Source organism: Cyprinus carpio, chromosome B8, assembly GCF_018340385.1.
Source record: "Cyprinus carpio isolate SPL01 chromosome B8, ASM1834038v1, whole genome shotgun sequence".
Taxonomy (NCBI): Eukaryota; Metazoa; Chordata; class Actinopteri; order Cypriniformes; family Cyprinidae; genus Cyprinus; species Cyprinus carpio.
Window position 1 is genome coordinate 1,359,443 of NC_056604.1, and position 23,623 is coordinate 1,383,065.

General features: G+C 36.4%; 1 protein-coding gene and 1 pseudogene across 1 annotated transcript; one reads left to right on the forward strand and one right to left on the reverse strand.

The window, feature by feature from the left end:
- Positions 1-26: 26 nt before the first annotated feature.
- LOC122138301 (dual specificity protein phosphatase CDC14AB-like) lies at positions 27-6,553 on the reverse strand. The gene is made up of 4 exons (XM_042730388.1): positions 6,432-6,553; positions 6,158-6,261; positions 710-757; positions 27-84 (listed from the first exon to the last, which is right to left on the reverse strand). Exons 1-4 carry the CDS (start codon positions 6,477-6,479, stop codon positions 27-29), a joined length of 258 nt encoding a protein of 85 aa, XP_042586322.1. The 5' UTR covers positions 6,480-6,553.
- Positions 6,554-22,509: 15,956 nt separating this feature from the next.
- LOC109060636 overlaps positions 22,510-23,623 on the forward strand; it is a 201,925-nt pseudogene continuing 200,811 nt past the window's right edge.

A 23,623-nucleotide genomic window follows, 5' to 3' on the forward strand; every position in this document is an offset into this window, starting at 1 on the left:
GCTGAAAGACTCTGTGGAACACCTACCTACTGGGTCCTGATGGATCCGAGGGGGGAAGCCCGAGTTCTTTTCCTTTTGTCTGAGCTACACAGAAGATATTTTACAGATTATATGACAGATTTACTGTTGATAGACTTACAATCCGCACAATAACTGCAGAATAATTCTGTTAAACAATAAAAAATAAAATAATGATAATCATTAATAGTTATCTATCTATCTTGTATCAAACAAATTAAATGTAATAAAAAATATATATATTATTATTGATGAAATATTTTGTGTGTATGATATAATCATAAAAATATCATTTTTATATATTTTATATATAATATTTTATATATTTTTTAAAATAAAATTACAAAATTTATTTGAAAAATATACAAAATTTTATACTAAAATGAGTAAGCAATATATTATAATATAAAATAAACATGCATGATAAAATAAAATCATTACTATATCAATTATACCGTATATATACACATATGCACACACACACACGTTATATAAAATAATGCATTTTATGAAAAATATACAAAATATGACAAAATAAAAAAAAGTGCATGAAAAAAAAAAATCTTAAGTTACCTTTGTGCATTATAAAAAAATAAAAAAAATAATAATAATAATATATATATATATATATCCGCTATATATATATATATATATATATATATATATAAAAATAAAAAAAAAGATTAGTTACCTTAACGCTCTTGATGTTGATTTGGAGTGTATTGCATTTTCTTCTAACCTGCAGATAAAGAAAAAATAAAAGTTCAGTGTGATGAAAACATGCAAAAGGACAAAAAAAACCTTTTGATGCATGAGATGCGTTGGTGCCTCTGCCTCACACATGAAGCTGAGAATGATTCGCCATCCCTCCCGTTACACATGATACTACAATCACGTCTGTTCACACGTGTAGCATTAGATTCAAAATCATCCTTTAAAGCCTCAAATGAGCCACACGAAGCAGACAAAACTTTATAAGACGATTGGATGGAGAGGAGAAAAACCTTGATCATCGTCCTCTGACAGCAAAACACATGAACATACATCGAAAATCATCCAGTTAGTTACGTAACGTGCAAGATACTCTGCATCTGTTTACTGAATTAATGATTGGATTGTGTGCAGTGTTATAAAGCAAGGACGGATAAGGAGAGCGAAATACAATTATCAATGCATGACACACACAACATATTCTCAAGTGCTTGAGCAAAATGCAGTTAACGCACCGAGAGACTGAGAGATCAAATCATGTTCACCCTGATTAAACTCTACACATCCAAACTGAAGTGCTTCACAAATGAAATCTGATCTGAAGTTAAAGGATATTCTGGGTTTAATACACATTATATTAACAGCTGCGTGTGAGTCGTAATGTTCATCTCCACAGGAAACAATCGACTCAAACACCGATTACTTGAAGACAAAACTTTAAAGCAGAAATTAAAAAGACACAACACAAACTAAATTTATATTCATTCATTTTATGCAAATATTTGGTAACACAATAAGATCTCATTTTTTAACATCAGTTAATGCATTAAACTAACAACAAACAATATATCTTTACAGCATTTAGAAAATATATATATTGCACTCTTATTAAATGTATGATTATTCTTATATGAAACTGACCAACAGCTTCAGTGATTGTTTGATTTAGTCGCAAATTGAAGAACATTTTTTTTTTTTTTTTTTGCAAAGCACTTTATGGTGTTTTTTTACTTCATAAAAAAAAAATAAAATAAATAAATAAATAAAATAGGGCGACACTGACTAAAACGGATTTCTTAATGATTTTATATTTTATAATAGTGCTTTTATAATTGTTATTTTATAATTTCTAAATATAAAAGAAAAAGTATAAATGCAAAGTAACAAAAAACAAGCAAAACCAATATAAACAAATATATATTTTTAAATTGAAAATGTGTGTGTGTGTATATATATATATATATATATATATATAGATAATATATATATATATATATATATATATATATATAATATATATATATATATATATATATATATATATATAGTGGAAATATAACTATTAATTTATTAATTTGCTAATATCCAACTAGCTCATCTGTATGTACATTAAACTGAAGAATTATTAAGTGCTTTAACAAAAACAGTTTGACATTTCTGCTTTTAAACCCTTAAAGTGCAAGGCCACATTCACTTCTATTTCAAGTCTTTTATTATAATGTGTGAAAACTATGGGGTCAAATTATTTTCTGTGGTAATCAACATCATGCTGTAAATAGAGCACATCTTTCCTGAAATTGTCTTAAACGAATCAAACGCTGCTTGATCTCAGAAGCCTGTGATAATTATAAAGGATGATCCGTGGAGACACTTACAGCGTTCCAGTCCAGAGACGGGGTTAAGAGAAAGCATTTACAATCCCACCCCGTCTATACAGTAACGGACGGAAGGGAAGCCAAACAACATCCAGCAGAAGACAACGCTACAGAGAGCAGAGAGCAGCAGCATGGCCAGCGGCCGTCTAGACACAGGGGCGAAATTCAGAACAAAAACAGCAGAAGAGACTCGTCTTTTCCCGCCGCACACACGGATGGATCTGGAGCGCGTGCAAATCCACATTCACTCCACTTCTGCCCGTTCACACGAGATTACAGCAGGAACCAGGATGTGATTAACCCTCACGATGCAAGAGCATTCAAATATATGTGTAGTGTTTCGCATTTCGAAGAATCATCGTTAATTTATATTTTTCCAACTAAATCCACATGTGTCCCTGCAGCACAGAAGCAGAAAAATCACAGTAGCACAGGTAGGGTATATTTGTAGCAATAGACAACAATACATTGTATGAGTCCACAATTATACATTTCTCTTTTATGACAAAAATCATTAGGATATTAAGTAAAGATCATGTTCATGAAGATATTTAGTAAATTTCCTACCGTAAATATATCAAAACTTAAATTTTTGATTTAGTAATATGCGAATTGCTAAGAACTTCATTTGAACACACTTTAAAGATGATTTTCTCAATATTTAGACTTTTTTTGCTCCTCAGTATTTCCAAGATGTTTTCAATAATAGTTGTATCTCAGACAAATATTGTCCTCCTAACAGGCACCCACACCACACATCAATGTAGAGATTATTTATTCAGCTTGAGATGATATATACTCAATTTTTAAAATCTCTAAATTTAAAAAAAAACTTACCCCTTATGGACTTGTGTTCAGGGTCACATATTGTATTTGCAGCCTTTTATTACTGCATATATATCTTTTCAGTATTGATGAGAAATTTTATGTAAATATGTAAATTGTCAATGAAATTTATAAGAACATATAATCTGAGAATTACCCCAGGGGGGGGGCATTAACCCCACTGCAAAGTGCAACACTTAAAAAAAAAAAAAAAATTTTTTTTTTTTTTTTTTATTAAGAGTGGGAATTTAATTAAATCTTTAAAATTTAAAACTCATGATTGCTCAAAAACAGTCTATTTTTTTTTTTTTTTTTACTTTAATAATATAATATCAAAAAAATAGTTATTAATCTTTGTTTTCTTTAAAAAATTATTTATTTTTTTATAAACTTTTCTTATATATAAAAAAGAAAGTGATCAGTTTTTCAAGCTGCAAATGGGAAATGATTCGTCCAACAGAGGTCTAATATTCAATGCTTATCAACAAAATTCAGGTCCCAGAAGTATTAGAGATATAGTAGGGGTGAAAAAAGCTAAATATATTTTTACAAAAGTTGTTAGAAACATAACATCATAAATAATTTTTGACACCTAATGGTACTCCATACATACCCAGATCAAAATGACCTGAACATGAAATATGTAACTTTTTTATTTTTATTTTAAAGGTTATATCTCATACAAAATAATGGTAAAAATCAGAAAAAAATACATGTGTACTTTTAGCGTCTTAAAGTATCTGCAAAGTTGCATTCCTTCTTAATTTTTTTTTTTTTTTAAAGATATTTTTTCCAGGTCAAATCAGATTTGAATGCATTGTAAGGGTTCAAGGACCTTTCTCAGGTTTTTGATCATGACTCTGTGCTGCAATAGTGCAAAATAGGGGAGTAAATGCTTAAGCCTACTAGATAGAAACGGTTTCCAATTATAAACTGAATCTCTATTCGCCGTCTGAGATCAGATCCAGTGATGCGGTGCAAACTCTGAAGAAAAAGACGATCAAAGCAAAATGACCACAGTGTGTTACAACAACACAGAGCAGTTAATACACTTCATGCATGACAAAGCAAGCACACACACCATGCAAAAAAACCGTGCAAAGCAAAGACTGTGTGAAAAAAGAACATCTACTTTGAGATCAAGATCATGCATGTTTCTTAGACAAAAAAGGCTGAAAACCATACATGAAGGTGGATTTCTACATGCATCTGACTGGAAAAAAAAAAACAGTTTTGGTGAGACTTTTGTTGTGAGCCTATAAACACACCTTCAGAGATGCAAACAGGTGAGGAGGAAAAAAAAAAAAATCAGAACACACTGCACAGATTGGGATCATGCCCCACATGGAATTGATATTTGCTTACTCGTTCATTGTAGCTACTTCAAGGTATTTTTTAAAAAGATTTTTTATCTTATATGTGACCTGCAGCCACAAAAGCAGTCTTAAGTCGCTGGGGTATATTTGGTAGCAAAAGCCAAAAATTTGTATGGGTCAAAATTATCGATTTCTCTTTTATGACAAAAAAAATCATTGGATATTAAGTAAAGATCATGTTCCATGAAGGTAAATTTCCTACCGTACATATATCAGAACTTAATTTTTGATTAGTAATATGCATTGCTAAGAACTTCATTTGAACAACTTTAAAGATGATTTTCTCAACATTTAGATTTTTTTTTGCTCCCTCAGATTCCAGATTTTCAAATATTGTCCTCCTAACAAACCATACATCAATGGAGAGATTATTTATTCAGCTTTCAGATGATTGCATAAATCTCAGTTTCAACACTTTAACCCTTAAGACTGGTTTGTGGTCCAGGGTCACATTAAAAAAAAAAAAAAAAAAAAAAAAAAATTACCCACAACATTTACCATTTGTTGCAACATTTCACAAAAATCAAGATTTGGTCAAAATCCCATGTGTATTAAAAGATGAAGTGCTATGCAGGCTGTTAAGACAATATTAGCTGATTAGACGGCAATGCTGAGCTAAAATGTTTGTCCTCTCTCTCTCTCTTCACCTGGTCCCACATCTCAGATCTCAAATACATCAAATATAACCCTTTTTAGACATAATTTTTAAAGTAAAGAACTAGTTTGACCAACTTGCAGTTGCACATCTCAGATCTCATGTCTTACTTTTCCAATACAATTTTCATAAACTGAATTTAAAAAAGTTTATGACCAGTCGAAGAAAAAAAAAAAAAAAAAAAAAAAAAATTATATTTTAAAAAAAAAGATGACTAACTTTTTTAATACTAGTCTAAACCGCTTATGCGACCGGCTCCAGTTCTTTATTTACCCTCGTAAGACCCTCCCAAATAAAAACACTTTCTCATTGGATCCAAGCAAATCTCACAGGTGACCTATTTAGATCTCCAAAAAGTGAGTTGACACTAAAAGGTGAGGAGTTCTGAATCTATGCACTTTCCAGAAAGAGTCTTGGCTTGGCTGGGGAAGCACAATGAGTCTAAAAGTTGAAAACAAAAGGCTTGAGATGAAAAGAAGCATTGCGGCAGCCTCGTATCCGCACACGATGGCGTCACAGGACTCTCTCACGCCCCGTCATTCTGCTACCATTACACACACCAGCCGGGCCCACAGCGAGCCCAGCAGGACTGCCAGCAGCACTTTACTACCAGGGGTGCAGGACTGTTGTAATGTTTATTTTAATATGCTTAAAATTGGGTAAAGTTAAAAACTCTAATGAATTACTATTTAAAACTTGGGAAGGTGAAATAAAAGCTAGTAAGCATTTTTTTCTGAAATCACTGCAAAAATAAATAAAATTCTGAAATCATGATAAAAAATGTGACTTTATGACTGTGTCCTGAAATCAATCACAGACTGATCCATTAAGAGTCAGGAGCAGATTTCTTCCACACTAGTGCACTTGTACCGATGGCTACATGTATAAAGATGGACAGGAAACGGAGAAGAACTTACGATATTGAGCCTGTGGATGCTCTGGACTGCCTCGTACTCTTCAGCGCTCTTAGTTTATCACCTTGTGTGAGTCCTCCGCACTCCTCTTCCTCTTCCTCAGTGTGCTAACCAATGAAACACACACCCTGGTTAACAACCGTAACAACAGCATCCGCTTTGCATCTTTTCTTATCTCACTGGGTCATATAATTCAGCAAAGTGCACTAAACTTTACACTGTTATGCAAAACAGACACACAAACTAAGATGTGTTCCAGAATAAATAGATTACTTACCATTTCAGAAGGAGTTTTTCCTCTGTGAAATGTTCTTGTTTGTACCATTAATGGAAATATCTTCCACTCCAGAGAGGATCCCAGCCACTGCCGCTTTACTCGAGCCGTTTTTCCTGCCTCAGGTTATTTGTTGCCGGTACACATCACCTTCCTCCCACAGACTCGCCTGCTTTCTGTTACATCAAAGGCATGCATTTTATTACCATCAGGGCTTCTAAAAACCTGAAAATCCCATGCTGAGTGTTTTCGCTCTGGAACTGGTTTGGTTAGGACTGTACGGTCTCAGTCTGAATAAATACACTACAGTAGCACGTGTGTGAAACAACTTTTGCATGTGTAACGAGCCTACGATATCATTTATTGTTTTAGCCGCATCAATCGGATATATGTTTAAAGCCCATATCGGCCGTCACTAACGCAGATTTGCACACGGAAGCATAATCGCTCTGAAAATAAGACTCACATCGTCGATGAAGTTCTGCTGAGGTCCGATGACTGAACCGGGTCTGCAGATCCTGATCCACGCGATGGCTTCGGCTGCAGGAGTCTGAAAGTGTTTCATCATGTAACAGCCAATCAGGTGTCCCTGTCCGGCCCAGACCGGGCAGAACCGGCTGAAACACACCGTGGTTTGATCTGTTAATACTTCATGACACTCGAAAACCAGACCTGGAAGACTCACGTCCACTTGATGAACTGAGGTGGATTTGCTGGATCAGGCAATAAAATTAATGCAACAATTATAAGGGGATGTCTGTCATGCAGTTTCTGATGATGCAGGATAAAGCCTATTAGAAATGCAGTTATATAAGCCTTAAAATTCAAGGATGTGAGCGCAAAACATAAATAAATAGCCTCTGATATTTATATCGTATGATATAGTTTAGCAATATCACACCAGCAAGAGTGCCGTTTAAATTATCCCCAATATCTGCACGAATGCAGTTGTGATGTATACTGTGATTAGTTAATGCTGTTAAATTTTAGACAATAGTCAACATTGTCCGTTTCTGCTTAATTTTGCAAACGTAAATGGTTTCAATCAAAGCAAACAGCAGAACTGCTGAGCATCTCTGATCAAACAAAAAAAAAACAAAACAGCGGTGGTTGTAACTGAATGAATCAAGTGAGTCAATGATTCAGTGACTCATTCATAAAGAGTCATTTGCTTCTGAATGAATCTGTTGAAATTAATTATTCAACGCTTTTTATTTTTTAAAATATTATTTTCATATTTCAGTACTCTTAGTTAAAATCCCTTTAATATTATATATATACACAATGTAGAATCAAAATATTTCTTTCTGACGCTTTTGTAATGTCTATTGAATGTTTTCTCATCCAACACAATGACTTTAAACGATCTTTTGGCGGTGGTAATTAATTTCTCAGACGAAAATTGATGTGTGTTTAATTAGCTTAATCATGTAATTAATTAGAATAAACATTTAAATTGCTTGACAGCCCTAGTTTGAATTAACATGTATCTTATTAGTAACTAAGACAGGGTTTCTGCAGGGTTTAATCAGTCAAATTTAAGACTTTTTAAGACCTTTTTATGACCATTATGATTTGAATTTATGACCTACAACGAATTACGATAAATAACTTTAGTCATTAAAATTCCTTTCAAAAGTCTTTTTTTATTATTGACTTTCATTAAAAGTAACCAGTTTTATTATTTAAAGAGTAATTCTATTATTTCTTACTTACGATTAAGAAACTGAAGCCTTCGCCTTCTTTTTCTTGAGTATCAAGAACACAGGAACACTTAACAATTGTAACATTGTAAAGTTACATTGTAAATTAACAATTATTTTATGGTATTACTTTCCAAAATAACAAGTCACCTTGTCGTCATTCCAGAACCGAACGTGTATGTCCAGCTGTTTCTTCTTGCTTGTGTGATTTAAGCTTTCATCAAACGTGAGAACATAAGGCCCCGAGCCCTTGGAGATGAGGACTTTTTTAATATAATCTGCCAAGCCAAACCGGTAGTGATGTATGAGGTCTTATCTTTCCTGCACGTAAATATTTTTGCTTATGTCAGAGTCTGGGAACATTGTTCGGAAAAGTTTTCGGCAATATATCTTCGTTCGCCCGTTGTACGACTGGTGTGTTGGTCACAGTATTCAACACCCACACGACCTTCGCTTTCAGTGTGGAGGTTGATCCGAAACCACTGTGTGTTGCACTGGATGCGACAGAACAGAATCCTGTGCTGTACTTGGACCGAGGTAAACGTTAGTGACGGAGCTCCGAACAAAACTGACGGATCGCCTGCAATTTCTGCAGGCCTTTTACAGCAACGATATGCTTTTCCAACTTTGCATGCGACTTCAAGGCTTTTATGCCTAAACTAGACAGCTCCAACGTCTTACTTACACAGAGTGCAATAGGCGTGATACAGATTGTTAAGTAGCGACGGGCTTGAGCCGGCTACTAACGCACCTCGTCATCGAGCCATAGATCGTTAAAGGTACATTTTCCCATTGTGATAGCCAGGATGATTTTAATTAAACTAAGCAGTGACTCAGTATGATACAGTATGTTCGGAGTTCGCGGGAGGTTCTGTGAAAGTCCTTCTGACAAGTCTGTATGCTGCCGCATGGACCTTGTAGTTCTGGAACGCTGTGATACCACCCAGATTCCTCAATACAAAACTACAACAAGCGAAACAAATGAATGCCATTGCCGCGCGCGAGCGCATTTTTGATGGGAGAACAAATAAATGGACGAGCATATCAATTTACGAAGACGTGGCTAAATGTTTTTTATGATTTTGTGTGGAATATGCGCGTTTTTATGACTTTTTATGGCCTTAAATTCTTATTGTTAAATTTATGACTTTTTATGAACCTTGTATGGAAAATCCGCACGTTTTTATGACTTTTTATGGCCTTAAATTCTTATTGTTAAATTTATCATGTAGATGAATCGCTTGCTGGATAAATGTGTCCCTGCAGCACAAAAGCAGTCGTCAGTAGCACAGGTATATTTGTAGCAATAGACAACAATACATTGTATGGGTCATAATTATACATTTCTCTTTTATTGCCAAAAATCATTAGGATATTAACTAAAGATCATGTTCCATGAAGATATTTTTGTAAATTTCCTACCGTAAATATATCAAAACTTAATTTTTGATTAGTGATTATATGCTTGCTAAGAACTTCATTTGAACAACTTTAAAGATGATTTTCTCAATATTTAGATTTTTTTGCACCCTCAGATTCCAGATTTTCAAATAGTTGTATCTCAGACAAATATTGTCCTGCCTCCTAAACAAACCAACCACACGTCAATGGAGAGATGATTTATTGATGATGTATAAATCTCAATATCAAAAGACTGACCCTTATGACTGGTTTTGTGCTCGTCACGTGAGTATTTTAGGCTTGAAAAACCCGAACCTTTGCAGTGGACAGCAAATGCCCTCCGTCAGCATTCTCGCAGATGTTCAGGAACTTGGTGACGATGGCGTCGTTGGGCGTACTGCCATCTACAAAGAACAGGTCATGGTGCTTGAAGCCCATGTCTGTGAAACGCTTGGCGTCGTACATCTTCTTGTTGAGCCGGATGATGGTGGTGATGTTGTGCTTCCTGAAGTAGGGGAAATACGCTTCAGGGGCATGAAGAGGGTATACTGATGGAAAAAAAAGGAGGAGTGTATATAAATCTGTCCTTAATTCCAGCTTTGGAGAGCATTGGGTGAACAAGCCAAAACATACCGCACCGTTCTCAATCTTGCTCTTTGGATGAGGGCCGCTGAAAGCCAAAAACTTCCCTGGAATTATCAGTTGAAAATCTCCATTTTCGGCCCGCTGGAAACGATATTAAAGTATCGGGTCTGTCAGTGTGTGTGGCTAAACTCTTCCCCCGGTTTCAAAAAAAAGGCTTAAAGCTAGTCCCAGACTTAAATGCATGTCTCAACTGAAAATATCTTGCTCTGGCATATCTTAAAATATATAATATATAGAGTTTACAAATGGCCACGTCCATTTAATAGCAAGAAAAAAAAAAGTATATATCATGGAAAACTCACCTCATAATGTTCATATTCCTCCACGTTAAACTTTGAGAAATCCAGCCAGCCGAACTGAAGAGCCTGAAACACACAAACAAGCGATCAGAAGCAATAGTGGATCTGCAAAACACACCAGATAAACCTTCAGAGAGACTCCGAGTACCTTGTGGACGGCCAGCAGACAGTCGAGGATATTCAGATTGAACATGCATGCTCCAAAAGATGCATCTCTGTTTGAATGCAATGACAGATTAAATCAAAGATGAACAGGAAAATGAGATTGCTTCTGATTTAAACAGTTAAAAAAGTAATTAAATGCATGTAGGGGATACATTTTTCAATTACCGAAAAGGAAGATACGACGCATTTTGGGAGACCAGAAGGCTGTACGCTTCTTCTGGCGTTTTCTGTAGATGCATTACCTACAAAAGAGGACAAGCAAGAGTGACTCTTTTTCACACCTAACTAGATGCAAAGCTCATGCATATACATGCGAGAACCATTAGAAATGGTTCATGCACTTTCATGAAAGCGACGTCTTTAGGCTAAAAAAAAGCTGGAGGGGAAAACTCACAGCATAAGAGCCGATCAAATACGCAGCATTGGCTTGTTTCTTTCTGTCACCGCAGGTATAAAACACAATCGTCTTCTTTTGCAAGAGCACAAGACTGTTAGCCCAGAAAGAAAAGAGCACAAACAATTAAACACTCACATCCTTGCATACAAAACCAAACATTTAACCCTTTTTAAGTGTCACCCCCATTTTTTTTAAAATAGTCATTAAAGTGCACTATCCAAACTAAAAATTTTGTAATTAATAACACTTTGGAATATAGACCTAAAGTTGGTTTCTTTTTAAAGAAATAAAATTAGCAAGATTTTGGCAAAAGTGGATTTTTATTTTTTTTAATTAAAGTACCAAAAAAGTTATAGAAGTTTAAATGTACTGTAAATAAAATGTGCTTTATTTTATTTATTATAAATATTTTACATAACAGGTTTTACTCAAAAATTGGTTTGGTATTAAAGCCTTGTGTCTAAATAAGTTATTTTCCAAATTTGAAGTTGATATGAAAAAAAAAACTGAGGTTCCTGTGAAGAGATTGTATTTAGGGCGTCATATACCACAAACAGCCACCAAAACTCCTTTGAATTTTGCTTAATTAATTTTTCTCTAGATTTCTCTGTCAATTTTACTTCAAAATACTTTAAAAATAACAACCAAATATGGAATCCTGAGACTCAGACCTTTCCAATGATGTTTGCTGCCAAGATTATAAAAAGTTTTGATTCTAAAAGACCGTAATGCATTTTGTAATAAGACACTTGACTCCGCCCACTAAGGGGGGGAGACCGCCATAAGATTTTAAAGTACCATTTTCCATGGTAACGCAATGTCCGATTTCAAAATGAATCTTTGGGCTTCTAAGCTTTCAAATGATATATTAATTTATGTTTATTATTATATGTTTTTTTATTGATAAAGGACAAAAAAAAGAGTGCCAAGCGTCCCACAGACGGGACGGTTGACAGTTTAAGGGTTAAATAATAACAAAACATAAAACATACGGCGCTTGACTGCCAAAGACTGTATTTATTAAAACAGTGGTAACGAAGCGTCATTACCTTCAGCTTCTTGTGAGTTTGCAACAGAAGCGGATAAAACATGGCCAGGTTGAGCGGGCCCGAAGTCCGAATAGAAGCTGTTTCAAATATAAAAATCAAAGATGAGTTATTGATAAAGGTCTGGAACGATCCATAAAAACATTATGCTATATTTAAAAGACTGTCTATAGGGAAGAAAAAACACTTAATACTGAACATTTATGCTTATATATATATATTAAATGCAACTCTATCTCTCCAATTAATGTGACTTAGTAAGAGCTTAGATTGAAATGATCCAAACATATAAGCGTTGCAATGCAATCCAATGATGCTTGATGTTGATCATTTTAGAGGCCTTTCATACATCATATATGACACTTTATAGGTTTAGTGTATTTAAGGTCCCCAATCAGGAGCCATAAATGACAGTAATTCAGAAGTAAAGCACAGGTAGACTCTCACTTCTCATAGGAAAGCTCTTCATCGATGCAGAAACAGTGTCTGTCAGGAGGTGCTCTTCACCTTCTGATGAAGAAGAAGCAAAATAACAAGCGGATCTACAAAACACAAGACGGACACACTACAGGTGAAGTATCCACAATGAACGTACGCATCAATGATGTTTACACACTTATGATGTGCATTCATTTGAATCCGCGCTACCGGGAAGTGAGTGCTCCGAACCACCGCCGCGAGACAACACAAACATGGCTGCCCTATTAGAAAGAACAACGCATGAGATTTGACACTCACCTTAATGAACTCGAGGCAGTTTCGACAGATCAGCACGTTTGCTATTGTAGCGTTGTTCCGTGAGCGTTATTTAAGATCTTGGTATTAAGTTAGCTTGTATATCAATAAAAAGACTTAAACACTCATTCTCAAGTTCAACACAAAACTATTCAACTTCCGTCGACAATTTACGAACAAGAACTCACGTTCAAGAAAGATCGAAACTACTAAATAGGAAAAAAAAAAACCTACCTACCATCACATAATAAAGGAATAATAATAAAAAGTGAGTTTGTTGTTTGCCCGAACCTGTTTATGAACAATAAAAACTCTGTATTGTCAAACACAACTGTAAAATTAGCACACTGACATCTCGTTTAAATTGTGTAAACTAAAAACATAAACGCACACAGGTGATGTTTCTCCTCGCCTTGAAGGCTGAAGAAAGTCAGCGCCGTTTAAATCAACCGACGTAAACTCTTTCCGCCGCAATTGGAGTGGCTGACGTCACAAAACACTGACGACGGCAACACACTAAGCCCTACTTCAGGAATTTAAGTTCAGCGGAGTTTAAAATCCAACGCGACGTTAACTCTTTCCGCCTCTGATTGGCTTGGACTGTCCCCACACTGAACCGTCAATCCACACTAAGCCCATCCCTTCAGGATGTAAGATCGGGCAGCAGGCGCATTTATTCCGTACTCTTATTTTAGCACGCTGGCCCAGCCTTTGCCTAAACGAGAGAATGCGCACCGACTCAGGCAATATAAACTCTTTGTTGCTTCTGAACTGAATCGCTATTGATCCATTGTGCTGATTTGATTCCCCGAACAGTACAAAGAGAAACCCGTTCCGTCCAGCACACAGACCAATCACCATTAGTAGTAATAATACCATTCAGAGTCTAATCTCGACATAACGAGGACTTAGTTGGTGATGGTTGATATCTGCAGTTGCGTGGGAAAGTGACCGTCCAGGTGCTCTATAACCGCCAAAAGAAATACTCACCTTGACCAGGACTTGTATGGCGGTCTTCAACGGCGGTTTTAAGAATCTGGTTAAGTCGTTCCGGCACGCATGTCGTGTAGTTTGTGTTACCCGTGTGACACGAAAAAAGGATAAATGCTCGCTCGTTGGAACTCCGTCTCTCCTTCAGCGACGCGCGGAGGTCTCTATAGACTCGCTCCGTCGCTAGCTCTTGCGCTTCATGCTTCCTTACGCAGAAAAAAATGGCGTTAGAACGAGAACGTGCGAAGAAAGAAGGATTTTTGCGCTTTAGTTCTGCCTAGTCCGGCTTGTAACGGCTCAATGCGCTGCAGACCAAAGATCTTGAGCCTGTCTGCTCAGTGACCTCAGTTTCTACACGCTTGAGGAGTGCCGTCCCTGGGCCCACCTCATCCGGGCACTCGCACATTTTTTTAATCATGCTCCGCGAAGATCCAAAACAAAACTCGAGAAAACTAAATTGTGTTTTACGAATCTTGCATCATGTTTTCATGTTTAAAACCATCTGTTGTATTACTGTGATTGTTGTAGCAAATCGATTAATTTAAATGGATAAAGTTGTTTCTTCGCTATTATCGCAATAGTGATAATGACTAGACATGTACAATAGATTTAGACCAGAGGTACTGTTTTGCAGTAAACACTAAAAACGACATCATAATAGAAGTCACATTAAAACAACGTACAAAAAGAAAGACTAATGTGTGCTAAATATTGTGTTATTTCTTTGCGAAATGCCTTATTTCTTGATTATTTTATGTATTGGTATTCTTTGAGCAATAATGATTGTCATTTTAAAATAACTATAAATATATAAATGAATGCATATAAGATTCAAACCCAAACATGTACTAGATATCTCAACATGAATAATGTTTTAACACTACATTCTAAACTGGCATGTAATGCACTCGCAAAGACCATAAATAAATAATAACTATAAATAACATATAAAAATAATTGTAAAGCGTACTTTACGACCACGTGTTGTTAGTCTTTAATGTTCTATAACTATTTATTTATAAAACTATTTTTGACTGTTTGCACAGACGAATCCAAAAAAACAGAAAACTATTGTTTTTACGATTTTTGCATCATGTTTTCATGTTTTAAAACACATCTGTTTTTACTTTAACTGTGATGTAATATACTTTTAAATCGTAAAGTGTTTCTGCACTATCGCAATAGGGCTATGACTAATATCGTATCGCATAGTGCTAATGATCCTAAATGTAAAATTTGCAGCTGTACTGTTTGCAGTAAAAATAACTATTATCATTATAAGAATCATTTAAAAAAGCTAAGAAAACTTAATCGGTGCGAAAAATATTGTTATTTTCTGTGCGAAATGCTCTCTCTTTCTTGCTTATTTTTATTTAATTCTGTGTATTTTTTTTTATAATAATGATGCGATCATTGAAATAAATTAACTGATTACATTAGTAAATGCTGTATAAGATTCAACCCCAACACGTATTAACTTATCCGCTCACAATGTAATGTTTTCTATATCAATTCTAATGCTGTATGCAAAAAACAGGACCAATAACTAAATATAAATAAATAAAATATAAAAATATTGGTAAAGTATTTACCCACACTTTGTTGTATCGTCTTAATTTCTACAAATTAATTTTTTAAAACTTTTTTTTACTGTTTTGCAGACCTATTATGATAATGAGACTCAATTAAAGACTGCACAATGTAAAAAAAAAAAAAACTTCGGCCTTTTTGAGATGAGATTTTACACCCAAAACAAGTGTCTTATACTCCACGCCATATGATGTGTTTTGGAGGGTTAAAAAACAAAAAAAAAAAAAAAAAAAACTTAAATAGTATCTATATCGTTTTTTTTTTTGTAATGATAATGTAATATAATAATGGTCCCTAGCAGTGAATGACTTGCTCCTATTAAAAATAATAAATCATAAAAAACTATATACACAACAACAATAGTTCAGCTATTATGAGTTTCAAAAAAAGCATTGCATTATAACAGCTACAAGCATCGAGCGCAGCTCCGTCTGTCTCTTAACAGCTCCCTTTCCCTTCAGTATATCAATGATTTTTTGCTGCGCGCTCGAACCTGAAGATCCACGTTTGGAGGCCCCCCTGCTAACTGAAGCATCCAGTTGATGGGCATGTGGTCCGCGCCGGTTCAGATGTCACAAATGGGCAAAAATGAACCTGATGGAGCTGAAGAATAAAACACAGAGCTGTTTGAGATCAAGTGAGGATAATAGAAAACGAAAGCAGAATCAGCAAGCGTCCGGACCTGGCCTCCTATCAACACGTCAGCAGACTCCGCGCTTGCTGCAGCGGATCTCCCTGGAAGTCAACACGCCGTTCTGGTCATGGCTTGCGTCCCCAAAACAACTTGACTCCTCCAGACTACCCCACGACCATGTACTCCAGGATTTCACATGATGAGACTGCTGGAAGCTGCAAACCGCACATGCATCAATACACACACATTCTTTGGCATTCACTTTCCAACACAAAAGCAGGGAGAAGTGTATACAATAGACAAAATACGCTTCTTATTTTCCATGCATCTATTTAAAGGCAAGATCAGCTTTAAGCTGCTCATTTAATGTCTAAAAACATTACTTTGAATTCACAAAAAATCGCACTCTTGCTCCAGAGCAGCTATAGTTGGGGACATTTAAAACACAAGTACTGACCAAAATCAAGCCGCTTACTGTCTCCATTTACGTCTCATCCTCCTTCCTCATATGTCAAGGTTTTTTGTAGATGTTGTCTTCTCGGGCATCAACAATATATTCCGGTGAGCCATAGTGCCTGTCAGGGAGCAGAGAAGCACTACAACATAAAGAGATCTACAAGAGTACAAGGACAATCGTGAGTAGTTTTGTATCATTAAACAAATCCGATTTACTGAAATTTTAAACATTGAAAATGTCTCGTAACTGTCAACTTTCAGTTGCAACTCCTAATTCACATTCTAAGTGCATAGATGGATTAGAAAACTGAGTCAAATGCATGGCTCCTAAAAATATAACATTTGCTACTTTTTGACCTTCCCCCCAAGCAATCCCACTTTTACTAAATGTCTGGATACGACGCACATTAGTTATGTGCTCAGACTTCAGGTGTGAAGACTAGCTTGGAATCAAACTATTCTTGACCAAGCACTGTGCATTTTTAATTTATCTTGCTCGTATGTTTTTCAAACTGGTAAAAGTTAACTATGGAAGCTCATTTCTGCAATTAGATTTTTTAAAAAAATGAAAAGGTAATAGCGAATTTTTCCTCGCAATTCTTAGTTTACATCTCACAAGACGCAAACTCAGAATTCTGAAATAAAAAGCAAAAATTTGTGATTTCTGCAGCGAGTATAAAAAGTAGTGGATACACTTGAAGAAATGAATCTCTTTCGAAGCTTCTGATATCAATTGAATCAACGATACGTCATATCCCTACTGCTTTATTGAATCACACTTCGGAAACGCCTGGCTGTAAAAAAAAACTGTGTTACTACAACCACAAACTCCTACGCCCACAACATGCAATGACGCAGAAGCTTTTACAAACCCCACTGGCAATTGGCCTTATTTGAAACATTATACATTCCATGCATTTCAACAAAAAAAGCACCACTATCTACCTTATATTAACATATAAGAGACTATGAAACCACATGAAAACTTTGTGTTAAACATGTTGCAGGTACCCCTTTTTTTAGTTTTTATTTTGTCAATTTTTGATTCATCAAGAAAAAACTAAACTGCAAGTTTAAAGAAAACTTAGGATTGTAGAGGAGAAAAAATTATATGAAACCGTTAACTAAAAACACATGTAATTATATTCATGCCATTATGAAACATGACCTTCCATAAGCAATCCGGTTTCTCCCTTCTTTGCCTCCGAAGTTTTCAAGCCTTTCATATTGAAACTGTTATTAATAAAACCCATCCTACCCTCTTATGACCCCACGAGGACTGTCCAATCCACTACTAAATCTGACTCATTCGAGTTCCACATTTGTGACGGAAGGGGAAAAAAGTGTTGTTCTTTTCACATACATATGAACATATTTCTGACTTCATATTAAAATATTTCAACCAAAATATTACTGACAAAAAATGTTAATAAACATTTTTTTCTCTTTATAATACTCATCTCCCTTCAACCGCAACATTTGCCGAGGTATTTGTGCCAAATGCCTCCACCTATTTCTTTGCATGGTGTGCACGAAGAAGTTCTGTGAAATATCATAGAGTTAGAAAGAGCTTTATTGTCCAAGTATGTTGTTCACATACAAGGAATTTGTTTTAGTGCTCACAAGACTCCTGTGCACAACAAACATACAACACGACAGATGAATTAAAAATAAAATGTGAAGAAAATACACATGATAAAATATAAATAAACCCCACAACCACACAAAATATTGTATGCAGCATCGCGATTAGATATAGGAATCGATAGAATAAAAATAAAACTAAAAAATAAGCTTATAAGAAGAGAGAAACACTGATATTTATCGGAATAGACATAATAGTAGGCTGCTCTTGTTTTGGAAAGTATCGCTTGCAGTGTACAGAGAAAAGCATAGAAGACCAAAACACTGGATGAAACACAAACATTAATTAGAACCAAAAACCTATTAAAGATCATCATGAAGCATAGCATAGATATAAAAAGGTCAACCAGTGTCTGTTTTTTTTTGTTTTTTTTTAAATTCTTTTTGATACTTATTGTTACACTAAAGGTCAAAGAACTAAAAATCATGACATGCTGATCCCACAACTGTGAATATGAGAATGCACACACAGAAAAATAAAATATTCACATCACATAATCAACGCAAAACGAAAAGGCAAACTTTATGAGCGAAAAGCGTTCACGCAAAGTCCAGATGATCTGCTGGAACTGGATGTCGGTTGCAACCAGGAAAGTCGTTTCAAAGCCTCTCTTACCCTCACGAAACATCAATGATGGCTTTGTTGTGTTGCAACAAACTGCCTTGAAGGTTTGAAGGAGACACTCAGTGTCTGATCTCACAAATGTCCAGACAGTCCCTAACCTCAGAGAGGCAGAGATCGTGTGAGGCTCGTCTGTGGTCCTGAACGGAGCGCGCGATCTGCTGTCCGCGTAAATCGGTGAGAGCAACCAGCAGGGCCATTTTGCAGTTTTCACGCTTCAGAGTTATTTGAGTAAGTTTCCCCGCCCATTCCTTGCTGGATTCCAATCGGCCCATAGAATAGGAATTTATGACTTTATTTCTGGCTTGAGAATAGTTAATAATATATTTCCGGGACACTGGGAACATAGTAATAACAAATTTCTCATATCTAGTTATGTATATTCGTTTAAAATAATTATTGTCGTGAGTTCACTGCTTGCCGGAACGCATGAATCATCCGAACCGATTCGCTTTAAAAATGAACGCTATATAAATAATTATGACTTCTGAATCATTTCCTTTTTTCGCGCAAGTAAAATTGCTTGGGTGGTAATTTGTAATAACCAATTATTAGGCTAGTTTTTGGATAATGACAATTGTTTCGCGGTTATTCTGGAACGAATGAATCATACGACCCCGACTCTAAAAAGACCGCGCACACACACAAAAAGCGAATTTGACTCGTTGACTTTAGCAGCATCTAACAGATTTTTCCACAAATTAATAGTTGCGAGGTTGGTAACAATATGAGAACTAATTAGCTTATTATTACTTGACACGGGTAACATAATAACATGTTAATCTTTATGTATTGAGCGACGTCCTTGAAGAACTGTATCGCTAGTTCCTTGGAATGAAATCATTTCAGACGCCGACTCGCTAAAAGAGAACGCGCAAGATAACCGCTATTCCTTTCTTCCACACCCCTACTTTCTTTATTACAAAGGTGACTGATAATCTATGAAAAACTATTCAACATTCTATTAATTCCAAAATGCAATAATAAAACTGTATCTCTTTAGTCAACCTTTTTGTGTCGTTTGAGATGTCATTTTTTACCTTTGTTGTTTGTTATTTGTGTTACCCACCGTACAATAAAGGCCTATCTGTCTCTATGTATTATTATATATGTCTTTTGCCCTTTCCTTTTCTTTCTTGTACTCTGCTTTGTGCTTGTGTGTTAATGTTTACTGTTCAAACTAAATATAAAAAAGGAAATAGAAAGCAACCATGCCAAAAAATGACTTTGACTGGTAAAAAAACAAGATTGTGACTAAGTTAAATTTATTACACCTGTGTAAGAAAGAAAAAAATGTTATCTTTACGCTTGACTGACGTCATATAAATCATTGGATCGTGATTCCATTGAAAGTAAGAGCTTCTGAACCGAACGTCGCTGAACGACAAAGAAAAACAAAAAACACCATAGAAGAATTCGATTTGAAATTGTAAACGGATGGATTTCTTCACAAGTTACAACTGATTGGGTTATACAATCATTAGGAACAATTTATATGATACGTCATGCACATTGTATAGCCCGCTTCATTGGAATGACATCATCCGAACCGACTCGCTAAAAGGTAATCTTAACTCACAGACGCTCCACGAACGCGTGTTTTTTATTTTTTTTGGTTGGCTGGAATGGGTGTAAGATGAGTTTTGCCGGTTCATAAACCAAACTCTTTGAAACGACGGTTTTTGCCGAGGTCACAAAAACAAACCCGCTTTCAGAATTGCCTTAGTTGTTGCATGGTACAAAGAAACGTGTGGTTTACACAGTCCGTGCCGTGTTAAAGAGCCCTATGATAAGAGTGCCCTTTAAATCACAAATTATTGGCTATCGTGTTGTCCTCACAGAACCCGATAATCGGGCCAAGGAACGCCCGCTCTCATCGTCGTGACAAGCCGTGGGTCGGGGATTTCCGCTGTTATTTGAAATCCGGAAGTGTTTTGAAACAATTGTAGCAGCTTGGGACACGGGCGAGCGCGCGTTTGCGGTGCGTTTCGCTTCTGTTTGTGTGTCGCCGCGGTATTATGCGAAGCGCGAGAAGGAGGCTGCTGAGGGTCGCGTGAGCTGGTGAGGATTGGCAGGTTTTATTATGACAGATATTCGCTGTTGCTTCTTTTTCTCACGAGGGACTTTAATGGCGTCGCGTACCGCCGATCTCAGCTCAATGGACACACAACGCACACACTCAGCGGCTCGTGGTGTAAAACAGTGGACAGCAGTGTTTGTGGGATGTTTTGTATGGTTTTTTATGGTTCTTGATGAGGTTGTAAAGGTATTAAATAGCTTCATTACACATCATATCTGAGACATATAATGCAGCCATGCTATCCTAAATACTCAGTTTCTAATGCAAAAAGTGCTGTGGTGAAAACACGGCACAGTTATGGTATAGATAATAGACCATTAGTATTGATCTTGCTATGCCTCATGCTGGTGCAGTTTATATGAAAATAATTGGGAAAGACACCACTGAATCAAGTGTCTAGATTAGTTTAAAAACAACAACACAAAAAATAAAACACCAGAGCCAAACCAAACAGAGAAAAGAAAACACAAATACTATCAGCGCTACCCTACATATAATATGAATACATATGACATAGTATTTACAGCCTAAATATATCAGACTGATCTGCAAAAAATCATGATTGTTGTCAAACATGTTTCCCCTAAACACGCCTCCTGTCTGCCATTGGTCCGCTCAAACAGATTAGCCCCGCCCACCAACTCACTCCAATGGATGATCGAGTCAGAAGTTGACACTTTGTGCTGATCAAATGATTTTTTAAATGTTACAATGTTACGTTCTGTGAACCTATTAACACTTATAGTGATTCTGAACATTAAACGTTATAGGAAAGTTTTTAAATATTGTATGTTATACAGATTTGTTCCCTCGCTTTAGTAATTTATGTTGTTTTAGTAAAATGTTTTACTTTTAATAAATTGCAGTGACATTGTACTAATTTGTTAACTTTTTTTAGTTAGTTTTTGTTGTGTTTTGGTTGTTTTTTACCTTTTTTTTCCCTTGTTTGTGCTAATTTGTTCACTCATTTTAATAAATCGAGGCCACATCGTGCTGATTTGTGGCTATGTTTCAAATAAATCATATTAGTGCAACCTAGCCATGATTTACTATAACGAGGGAGCAAATTAATAAGTTGTGGGAACAAATTCTTAATTCTAGGCAACGATAAATATGTGGCTTTGGAGCACAAAACCAGTCATAAGGGTCAATATTTTTAAAATTGAGATTTATGCATCGTCTAAAAGCTGATAAATAATCTCTCCATTGATGTGTGGGTTTTTTAGGAGGATAATATTTGTCTGAGATACAACTATTTGAAAATCTGGAATCTGAGGGGGAGCAAAAAAAAATCGAAATTAGTGAGAAAATCATCTTTAAAGTTGTTCAAATGAAGTTCTTTAGCAATGCATATTACTAATCAAAAATTAAGTTTGTGATATATTTACGGTAGTGGACATTTAACTAAATATCTTCATGGAAACATGATACTTTACTTAATATCCTAATGATTTTTGTCATAAAAGAGGAAGGTGTATAATTGTGATCCTACAATGTATTGTTTTGTCTATTGCTACAAATATACCTGTGCCGACTTATGACTGCTTCTGTGCTGCAGGGACACAGATTTTTGTCTGCATGTCTGTTTACGCTAGTACCCAGATCTTTTACTGTTAAAGCTGCTGCTATTTGAATTGTTTTACATAACAAAAAATGCAGTGAAAACTTGTGAATATGCTTGTATACGCGTCTCATTTCTCCTTTGCTGCTCTCTCGTTCCCAGACGTCACCCGTGAATCATCTATATGGGCCGATTTTCTCCTCAAAAATGGATTCCGGTCTGAAGAAGAAATCACAGGAAGACTGCGCAAGAAGAAGAAAAGGAGGAACTGCTTCCTTCAGGGTCCCTGTATGCTGTGCTTCAATCGTGGCACGGCCCCAGCGGGGAGCGTCGAGGACGATTGGGCCCTTCGAGAGCGCGGGCGGTTTGTCCAAACTCGCCGAGCGCGCTGCGTTTCGTGAAACTCGCCCGAGGAGTGCGCCAGGTTCCTCACTCTCCTCCGGGAGAGCTGGCCGTTTGGGAGGGCCAGTGGTCGGGAGTCTGCTCTCCAAGCTGATCGGGCCCCCGGCGCTGTTCTCTGCCGTCGTCCCTGACTATTCGGAAATGGGTTGCAAGCGTAAATGTGCTGAGCTGCAGCGGGTGTACTCACCCGCAAGCAGCCTCGCTGTGCCTTCCAAGGAGGCCATGGAGAAACGAGAGGATTGGAGAGCGAGGAGACAGCCGGTGCCTCCTCTCTTCGCTGCCTTCATCCTCCTCCTCTTCCTCTCCTTCGGAGGAGGACGGCTCCGGCGTGGGGCGGCATACAGATGCAGGCAGTGCCTCGACTTCTTCCTCCTCCTGCTGCTGTCAGCCGTCTCAAAACGAGAGCTCGGAGGAGACGAAGAGCGCTGAAAATACAGACATTAACCAGCTGCCCTCCTCTATACTGCTCAAGGTCTGTTTAACTCATGCCATCCAACATTAGGATGAGTGTGTTTCTTCATCAGGTTTGTAGAAATGTAGCACTGCATCAGTGTCTCAGCAATGGATGCTCTGCAGTGAATGGGTGCCGTCAGAATGAGAGTCCAATCAGCTGATAAAAACATCACAATAATCCACAAGTAATCCACAGCACTCCAGTCCATCAGTTAACATCTGGAGAAGACAAAAGATGAAACACATCCAGCATTAAGATGTTTTTAACTAAAAATACATAGAGTCTATAATCCATAATAACACTTCCTGCAGTGAAAAGTGTTCTGGTGTGAATCAGGAGAGAAATCTGCACAGATCAAGCAGTGTTTAAAC